This window comes from Aulonocara sp. 'chitande type north' Nkhata Bay, linkage group LG6 (assembly GCF_057382095.1).
Source record: "Aulonocara sp. 'chitande type north' Nkhata Bay isolate Kocher_YH1m ecotype deep benthic linkage group LG6, A_spYH_male_GT1.1, whole genome shotgun sequence".
NCBI lineage: Eukaryota > Metazoa > Chordata > Actinopteri > Cichliformes > Cichlidae > Aulonocara > Aulonocara sp. 'chitande type north' Nkhata Bay.
Window position 1 is genome coordinate 1,690,958 of NC_141349.1, and position 10,385 is coordinate 1,701,342.

General features: G+C 42.4%; 1 protein-coding gene across 1 annotated transcript; it reads right to left on the reverse strand.

Annotated features, from left to right (window-relative positions):
* Positions 1 to 475: 475 nt before the first annotated feature.
* LOC147326974 (uncharacterized) lies at positions 476 to 2,027 on the reverse strand. Its single transcript, XM_086297452.1, has 3 exons — positions 1,629 to 2,027; positions 765 to 929; positions 476 to 687 (listed from the first exon to the last, which is right to left on the reverse strand). The coding sequence occupies exons 1-3, from the start codon at positions 1,683 to 1,685 to the stop codon at positions 520 to 522; spliced, it is 390 nt and encodes a 129-aa protein (XP_086153578.1). The 5' UTR covers positions 1,686 to 2,027; the 3' UTR covers positions 476 to 519.
* Between the last annotated feature and the right edge of the window lie 8,358 nt (positions 2,028 to 10,385).

The window sequence follows — 10,385 nt, forward strand, 5'->3', positions numbered from 1 at the left end:
TTTAAATCTTTCAAAATAAAATGTATCATAAATTGAATTTGAGTAGGGTAAAAATAAATACGAGCACAGCATAGACATATTAATGGTTTATTGTCATTTTGCAGTTACCAAAAGACAAAAAGGCATTTTAACCCTCAGCACAACATCACTACTAATACATGTCACATATTAGTGTTTTAAACAGTAATAATTAAATATATTTGCTATACTATAAATAAATATATATAAATACTATATCTACAGATAACACAACAATTAATGCATATATTGTTTAATTAATAAAACATCAGAAAGTGATAAAAACACATTAGAAATAGCAATAGCTTCATAACAGACCAATAAATCAACACATTTTCATCAGCAGATGTTTGCATGTTCAGTAAAAACATTTCAACAACAAGTTTATGATTAAAATGATCAATGAACTTCAGCCTTATGCTATGTAATGTACGTTTCATGTTGTACTCATGGTCCTTTGTTAGTCCAGTTTAGGACAATGTCTCTGACGTATGTATCATATCAAATATATGTCATATCAAAACAAGCCCACACCTGCAGTTGTTTCAGTTTTTCACAGGTGTTTCCTGTCAGCTGGTCAACCTCACTCAGGCGGACATCCATATCAGCCAACCAAACGACAAGTTCCTCCCTTTGTGCTTCAAATCCCTCCCACTCTGAGACAAGGAGCTGAAAGAGAGAGAAAAGAGTCAATTATAAAGAAGAGAGAAAAGTGAAACCCTCCTCAGAAGGTCTGACTCGCATACCTGCAGTTGACCTGTGATGGACTCCAGTTTGGCGTTCACGTCATCCCTCGCCGATGCCAACAGCCGAGTCTGCAGGGTGCCCTGGAAGAGCTGAGTTAATGTTCGACTCCTCCTGGTCAGGCTCTCCAGCTGGATGAGCCGAGGTCTCCCCTCTCGCCGCTGCCTCTGAACACAGAAACACAAATTGCATCTGAAGCAGGAGGTGCAGATGTTTTTTGCTATTCTTTTCTAAATCCAGGCTAGATCACGTGGAGGTATTTGGAAAACTTTTTTGGCCAGCGGACGACTGTTGCCTTGCAGAAAGTCAAATCAAACATATGCGATACACAATCAATTCACAAGAACACATAAAAAAATAAGTCCAGTTCTTGCCTGATTTCAAATGAATTCTGCATCAAAACAGGGTGACAGAAGTAAAACGAGAGCACAAAGCCTCACTTTGTACAAGCCTGCTATTACAGTTCTCCTCTATGCAGACGACTTTCCTGTTTTCAAGGCACAACTTGGATCTGCTGTACGAATCTTATGGATACACACTAAATGAAACAATAGTTTGCATGACTCCAGATCCTGATCCCTCATCCTAATATGGTCCCAACATAGCAACAGCAATAAAGCAAATGTTGAGGCTTCAAAATACAAAGTCCATAAACCAATGGCTGACATGGGTTTTATCATAAGGGTGATAAATATACAGATTTCAGTCTGTCTTAGAGATTTGATGTTCATTTACCTGCAGATGCACTATACGTACCTGCTCCATGGTTTTTCACAACATTTTGCACATCACTATTTAATACAGGAAGTAGGTGAACTAAAACAAGTCATCTCTCTTTGTGAGAGGACCATATTAATGAAACAAACCTCAATGACATCATAGGGATCCCTAAAGATGCTCCTGCTGCTTCTCTTCCTCCTCATCCTAAGCTTCCTTGTCCTTGTCCTCGCCTTCCATCCAATTGTAATTCAACCTAATTGTGTTTCTCCCCCTCCTCTTCCTCATTTTGTTGGAGCTGTGAACACAATTAATGTGAATCTGGATTAATTTGTGCAAACAAGAAAAATCTACAGCTTTTTGGTCAGAGGTGCTCTTGTGATTTAAGCCGGGTAGAGTAGATTTATGTGTTGATGCTACCTGCTTCAGCTCTGGCTGCTGAGTGATATTTACACCCTGGCTGGATTACAAACTTTAACCATGTGCTGAACTTTGGCCCAGCGTTGATACCTCTTGTTAGTATAACGACCTCTTCTTAGCTTGTATGTATGATGTATGATGGTGGATAAATGAAATATACAAAGAAAATTTAACTATATTACAAAAGAACATTAGCTTGGAAACATCAAATGACCAGAGCATAACTTGCCAACTAGTCCAAAAATAAGTTATGCAGGTACAGTCAAAGACACACCTTCTCATGTCACATTTCTATTCATTTCTATATTAGACAATAAAGAGTTATCTAATCTAATTATTCATTCAAAACACTTATGCATAGCTGTATTTTATACAGCTCATACAGAATTCAAAGTGCAGGTTCATGTGAGTATTTAATGTATGGCTCAGATCTACAGAATTTCAGAGTTTCTAGAGCAGACACAGAGCTCACGCCACAACAGGCTTCAGGCGCCATTTTAGTGACTTTAACAATATATTAAATTTTAATTTCGGTCTAGCTGACATTAGGTTATGTACGTGAAGTTTACAATAACTAGTATTATCATTATGCTATCCATCCATCCATCCATCTTCATCCGCTTTATCCGAGGCCGGGTCACCGGGGCAGCAGCCTAAGCAAAGAGGCCCAGACCTCCCTCTCCCCAGCCACCACCTCCAGCTTATCCGGGGGAACACCAAGGCGTTCCCAGGCCAGCCGAGAGATATAATCTCTCCAGCTTGTCCTGGGTCTGCCCCGGGGCCTCCCCCGGGTGGGACATGCCTGGAACAGCTCACCCAGGAGGCGCCCAGGGGGCATCCTTGTCAGATGCCCGAACCACCTCAGCTGGCTCCTTTCGATGTGGAGCAGCAGCTGCTCTACTCTGAGCCCCTCCCGGATGGCCGAACTTCTCACCCTATCTCTAAGGGAGAGGCCAGCCACCCTTCGGAGGAAGCTCATTTCTGCCGCTTGTATCCGCGATCTCGTTCTTTCGGTCACTACCCACAGCTCGTGGCCATAGGTGAGGGTAGGGACGTAGATCGACCGGTAAATTGAGAGCTTCGCTTTTACACTCAGCTCCCTCTTCACCACGACGGACCGGTGCAGCGTCTGCATTACTGCAGCTGCAGCCCCAATCCGTCTGTTGATCTCCGGCTCCCTTCTCCCATCACTCGCGAACAAGACCCCGAGATACTTGAACTCCTCCACTTGGGGCAGGAACTCATCCCCGACCCGGAGTGGGCACTCCACCCTTTTCCGGCTGAGAACCATGGCCTCAGATTTGGAGGTGCTGATCCTCATTCCCGCTGCTTCACACTCGGCTGCGAACCGCTCCAGTGCGAGCTGGAGTCCCTCACCCGATGAAGCCAACAGAACCACATCATCCGCAAAAATCAGAGATGAGATTCTGAGGCCACCAAAGTGAAAGCCCTCCGCCACTTGGCTGCGCCTAGAAATCCTCTCCATAAAAATTATGAACAGCGCTCCGCCAGCACTATACACAGTGCAGGTAGAGCACCGCTTTCCTCTCCTGAGACGCCTGACGGTTTGCCAGAATCTCTTCGAGCCAGTCCGAAAGTCTTTTTCCATGGCCTCTCCGAATTCCTCCCACACCCGAGTTTTTGCTTCAGCCACTGCCCGAGCCACATTCCGCTTGGCCTGTCAATACCTGTCGGCTGCCTCCGGAGTCCCACGGGCTAACCAAGCGCGATAGGACTCCTACTTCAGCCTGGTGGCTCCCTTCACCTCTGGTGTCCACCATTTGGTTCGGGGATTACCACCACGGCAGGCACCAACCACCTTGCGGCCGCAGCTCAATGCAGCAGCTTCGGCAATGGAGACGCTGAACATGGTCCATTTGGACTCAATGTCCCCAGTCTCCCTCGGAATGCTGTTGAAGCTCTGCCGGAGGTGTGCGTTGAAGATCTCGCAGACTGGGGCCCCTCTGCTAGACGTTCCCAGCACACCCTCACTACGCGTTTAGGTGCACCAGGTCTGTCCAGCGTCCTCCCCCGCCACCTGATCCAACTCACCACCAGGTGGTGATCAGTTGACAGCTCAGCCCCTCTCTTTACCCAAGTGTCCAGAACATATGGTCGCTCTTTGTCTGGTCCCTCACCCAGGACCAATTTGCCATGGGAGACCCTACCAGGGGGCAAAAGCCCCCAGACAACATAGCCCCTGGGATCCCTGGGACACACAAACCCCTCCACCACGATAAGGTAGCGATTCAAGGATATTATGCTATATTTTCAAAAATATATAATAATCTCAAAAGTAATGCCTTGGAGTAGAAAATAGTAATACCTTATTAAAATTTAAAACTAAAGTACAGTATTTGAATGTGTGTATTGTGTCTACTGTTTGTTAACTCACCATATTCATAATGGGTTTGCGGGGTTAGGGGTGTGTGTGTGTGTGCCCCCCCCCCCCCCCCCTACCCCTACCTAAATATTTATGCCATTTACACCATCAAACTTAGATAGCTAAGGATGAAGAACCTTTTGTTCTTTAAAGAACCATTTGTAATAGCTGAAGAACCATCCACAAAATAAAAAGGTTCTTTGACGTATGATGGTTCTTTAAAGAACCATGAAGACATCTGAAGAACCATTTAAGAACCATAATTTTTCTGAGTGATAGGGTAACAAAGAGAGACAGGCAACCGTTCGCAGTCACATCACGCCCATGGACAATTTAGAATCACTAATTAACCTAACACCATGGACTCCATGTCTTTGGACTGTGGAAAGAAGCCAGAGTACCCAGAGAGAAGAGACAATATAAACTAGCTGAGGTACCCCTGAGCAAGGTAACGTCCCTACACACCGCTCCCTGGGCACCCAAAGGCTGCCCACTGCTTCACTGAGTGAATGGGTTAAATGCAGAGAGGAATTTCCCCACCGGGATCAATAAAGTGTACATTATCATCATTAAATAAAACCAGAAGTAGCTAACATTGAGACCAAGACGTACAAACAGGGAAACCAGATGAGTAAAGCCTGTTATTACTAACACACCTATTTACTGGAAACCAGTGCAAGTGAACCAGTTTAAAACTGTTAGAAAGGGGCCTATTTTCCTTTCAAACAGTTGCAGTCAGTCAGTAAGTAAAATTTTTTTATATAGCGCTTTTCGCAGATAAAAATCACAAAGTGCTTTACAACAAAGAAAATGAAAAGAATGGAAATACAACAAAATACAACAGCTGATTTATTTCTGTTTGCATCATTGACTGTAAAGCTTTAACATGCTGATGGCTGTTTATTACACACTCTCATAGCTGGCACCGTACCCTAACCACGAAAACATCGAATGCAAACTGAATCATTTCAACTTCATAATATGACTTCACTTACAGAGCCAGTGCAGGACAGCACTGACTAATTCCCTAATAAATATTTAACAATGCAAGGTTTGTGATGTCCATTATGTCAAAGGCTCACCAAAGCGAAGAGAGCAGAAGTCATTTTGTATGAGAGGCTACTTTCAAGCTTGTGGATCAGTCTCCACATCCAGATACACACCACAAACCACATCCAGGAGATAGTATTTCCCACTAATTTAATAGCTGCTTATGTAATGCCATTGAAACTCACTGAATGCCTCCATTACAAAGCAGTCACTTACTAGGAGTCGATAATGGTCTGACACTGGACACGAAGCAAAAAGCTGCAGAAGCACTGAAGGCTGAATTAGTGTAGAGCGTCGTGGGGCTGAGCGACTGGTTATAAAAAGATCAAAAAGATCACGATGTGGATGGAGAGGTGGTTTACACAAATGTCAAAGAAAAACTGTAGAAAGCTGCTTCGTTTCCAGTCAGGCGGACGACCTTTGAATTTCTGATGCAAGTGCACAGTCACACCCACATGTCCATGTATTCCTGACTTCATGGATATTAGACTAATTTCCTGGAGTCTATAACTGGAACCCGTCACAATTACTAGCAGAACTTCAACCCTCATCCATTATGCAGATTAAACCTGAGAATACTGTACTGTTATTTAGTCACGAGCATAAAATATTGTCTTTGATAACTTTATACTGACAGAATCTCTTTGTGTTTCTCATGGTTATCTGATCATATAGTGATTGCTCATCCCTTATGTCCAAACTGTCTAAAAGGGTCAAAGGATTTCACACGAGGTGGCTGTAGCTCGGGATAGGGGAGGTCCTGTGTTAGTGTTTGAACATTAGATTCAACGCAGCTCTGCGTGGGAAGAGTGCTCTGAGTACTGATATGAGAATCAGTCCATTTACATCTTTGAGAGGATTGTTGGTGTAAACAGGAAAAAACAAATGTGCATTTCCTACACTTAAAATAACCGTGTTAAGGTTTACTATTATCTCTTTATGTTTGACAGCCATAAAAATGAGGCAGTCTACCCAATTACTCTAAATGTGTAAATTTGGAGAAGGCTTATGATCATGCTCTTTGGTTTGTCCCACCTACAGTGGACTTCATGGCACCATAATTGTGTCCATTGGGATCTGACTTGGGTTAGGCAGAGTGAAGGATTATGGGTGTGCAACCAAAGCAGAGAGCCTTGCATGCAGCCCTCTAAAGAGCCAACAGTGCACATACTGATTGATCATTTAGTTTGAGCATATGCGTACATATATAAAAAATCAAGAAGATGTGCTAAGCAACGGTGTAGTATTACACAAAGAGAAAAGGGAGCAACATCGCTAAAAGCACGGACAGCACAGACAGAGCCTGGTTCCACTTTAAGCTGTGAAGCTCATTATTACATCATGGCACAAAAAACTCAACATTCATTTCCACAGAATGTGTCTCTCACATGTTTTTCCTGCATTTTACTGTATAAGCCACAAAGGAGAGACAGCACTTCTCTCTTCTGCACCTTAGATGAGATTATGTGTAAGTGATGTGTCAGGCTGGATGGATTACAGGCGCAGAGCAGTAAATACCACAGAACAGATTTGTATTGATTTTCTGATTTATGCTCAGAGACAGTGAGAGGTTGCTGCTTTCATTAGCTTAATGCTCAACACCAGAACTATCATTTTCATTGAAAACATCACTTCCATGCTTCCATGTGACTGAAGCACTGGAAACATTGTAATCAGTCTTGGAGCTAATGGGGGTCCAAATAAGGACTTAAGTCCAGTCTTTTGTTTTTCATTGATGTGATGACATCTGGAATTGGTGAGTTTCCCAACGGAGCAAAGAAATTATGAAAATTCTGATTATGATGATAAGAAGTATTCTTAAAGTTATTCCTAGATTATACCACACCCCTATAATCAGTGCAGTTAGGGCTCTGAATGAAAGATTGATGAGACCAGTTCAGTGTCTGAATAAATGTTCATATTCATTTGGAAGCTTTTTTGTGGCACTTTTAACCAGAGTTAGCAGAAACAGAGACAAAGCTCACTGAGACTGACAATTGCCTTTCCCACAACACTGGCTCAGAGATTTTAGTCAAAGAACTTTTGAAGGATATTTATCATTTCTGAAAGCTTTACTCGACTTTCCAAATCTGTCTTTTTGTTTAATCAGGGACCCGAATAAGCTTTCTTTTATTCCACTCTTTCTCACATGACTCTGCAAGATCCGCTCTATCAGCTCTAACTCAGGTTCTTTTTCCTGACACAGGTAGGATGGCCAGTCCCCCTGTCTCTTCACCTTGCACGAGCAGTGAATCAAATACTACCTAATGAACATAATAAGGAATCACTAACCCACAAATGTGTTTCCTTGTTTTTTTAATGCTGTGAAATCGTAGGGTTGCAACATGCATGTTGGTCTCTTTCATCTTGTGTAGACACTGGAGGGCTGTGGTCTGTCTCCGGGATGAAATGTCTGCTTAGGGGATAGTGTCTCAGTGACTCCACCACCCACTTCATTGCAAGACACTCCTTTTCCACAGTGGATTATCGAGACTCTCTCTCCTGCAGCAGTACTGCTCCTGTGCCTACTCCAGAGGCATCTGTCTGCTGAATGAAATCTGTGGGGTTGAGGGAGGCAGTAGGTAGGCAGTCTCTGATGTGCTAAGACACTATCCGCTCAAAACACTTCCTGACTACAGACGTGAGGGCTATAGGTCTTTAGTTAATAAGGCCGTCTATGCCAGTCTTTTTAGGGGTGAGAATGATGGTGAAGGCCTTCACACAGGTGGGAACGGTGGCATGAGTGAGGGAGAGGGTGGACAGCCTGGTGAGGATCCCTGCCAGTTGGTCTGCTCAGCCTTTAACCAAATAGTAATTGATACATGGGGCTGCATTACAGTCTATGTGGTTTTAAAGTGGTTTTAACTGGGCTGTCTGCGGTATTATGTTGGAAGTGTCAATCCCATTTCTGTTCATATAACTGATTTCTTTATATTATACAAATACAGGCCATATATTGTAATTTTGTGTATTTATATTTGTTGCTTGACCTGCCCGGAGACTGCAGATGGAAATGAGGTAGCTAAATCTGGTATAATGGATTTCTTCTCCCAGATAAACTGAGTGAAACAAAGATTTGATCATATTTACAAGTGTACTCTTAACACGCTAGTGATGTGTCGGTCGCAAACGAAACGGATACTAGAGCCGACTCTTTGAAGTGAATGACGCGAGTCGGTTCCTTATTGGGAGCCATGTATTTTTTTCTTTCTCTCACCCTCTCTCTCACACTTTTTTTGATAAGGGTCTGGCTGCAGCCACTGTGGAGCGCCATATTGCGACCTCCACAGTAGCCGGAAACACGTACCCTGCATGGATACAGCGGAAAACTTGTGATGTGTTGGTCTAAACGAAACGGCTCTTAGAGCCGGCTCTTTGAAGTGAATGATGCGAGCCTTATTGGGAGCCATGTTTTTTTCTCTGTCTCTCCCTCTCTCTCTCTCTCTCTCTCTCTCTCTCTCTCTCTCTCTCTCTCTCGCACTTTTTTCTGCTTCGCTCTGCATGCGAGCCGTGTGCTTTGTGTTGGGAAGAGGGGGGAGGGGCGGTAGTTACACTTGCAGTAGCACAGGAACAGAGCGGGAGGGAGGGAGAGAGAGAGAGCCAGGGACAACAATGTTACATTAGAAAGGTATAGTAATCATCCACAACTATTTTCAGTTGCAGATGATAAAGGATTCAGAAAGTTTATTCATGCAGGTCCATATGACAGAGAATGTGCATCTTCTTTTTGTTTTCATATTTTAATTTATATTTAATTGTGTTGTGGTTTGCAGTGTTTTGTGTTGTTTCACTTTAAATTTATTTAAAAGGAAAAAGCTGAAAATTTAAATAGTTAAAAGTTGAAATGTAAATAGTTTTTGTATTATATGATTTATTTATTACATTTTATGTGGAGTGAATAAATAAAAGTATATTTACGGTACCCTAGAGACAAAGCACATACAAAGTTGAAAAACACGTACAAACTCCAAAACACAACAGAAGTGCTCCAGGATGCTCGGGCGCAGTGGTGAGCTTTTGTTACCTAGTGCCAACACAAGCCAGGAAGTACCAATGGCCGGATTTGGTGTGTGGTAGTAACAGGTAAATGAACTTTTTTTAAAAATTATTTGAATATATATATGAGTGTTTGTGTATAAATACACAAACAATACACATATGCTTTCAATTGTGTAATTTAAGTGATCTAGGTAGCTCTGTTTGTGCTTTAGAATTTGTACATGTTTTGGAGTTTGTATGTGCTTTGTCTCTAGGGGCCACCGCATGTATTCATGTATAAACAATAAAACCACAAGGTTTTTTTTTTTTTACATTAGTAATTAGAATTGTATACTGTTGTTGATAATAAATTAATTATAGCAACAAAACAACCCGAAGAGTCGGTTGGGAGCAAGGTTATTAACGTTAACGAAAACTAACGAAATAACGAAAACTAGAAGTGAAAAACATTTTCGTTAATGGAAATAAAAATAAAAACAAAAAAAGGAAAACTAACTAAAACTGTAATGAGTGTTCACAAAACTAACTAAAGTTAACTGAATTTATAGCAAAAATGTGTTTAGTTTTCATTGATGTGTGCGTGTCCTACAATAGTCAAGGGTGAAAATGAAGTTTAGTTTCCAGATTTTTTTCTTGCTGTCTCATTGTGCCAGCAGGTGGCAGCACGTTAGTCGAGTCGTCTGTGTTGCTGCTCCGTCCACGCGCAGAATCATGTCAGGAAAAGTCGGGAGAAAGCGCCAGAGTCCAATTTGGGATTACTTTGAATATGACTGTGTTTTGGATAAAGCAAGTGTCTTGTAGTGGAAAGAGACAAATTATGAGGAACATTTCTAAAGGGAAAAAAATCCCACAAACCTTAAAGTGCACTTGAAAAGCTCACACAAGAAGGCTAACCTAGCTTACCTTGAGAAGGTAAGGGAGCACACTCAACCCTCATCCCCAGAAACAGAAGCTAACCCCAGGCAAGGCAGCGTGATGCATCCCGAGACAACAGGACGGGGACATCTACATAACTGTGTGAGTCAATTGCCTTCAAAAAGTTTATCAATTCACT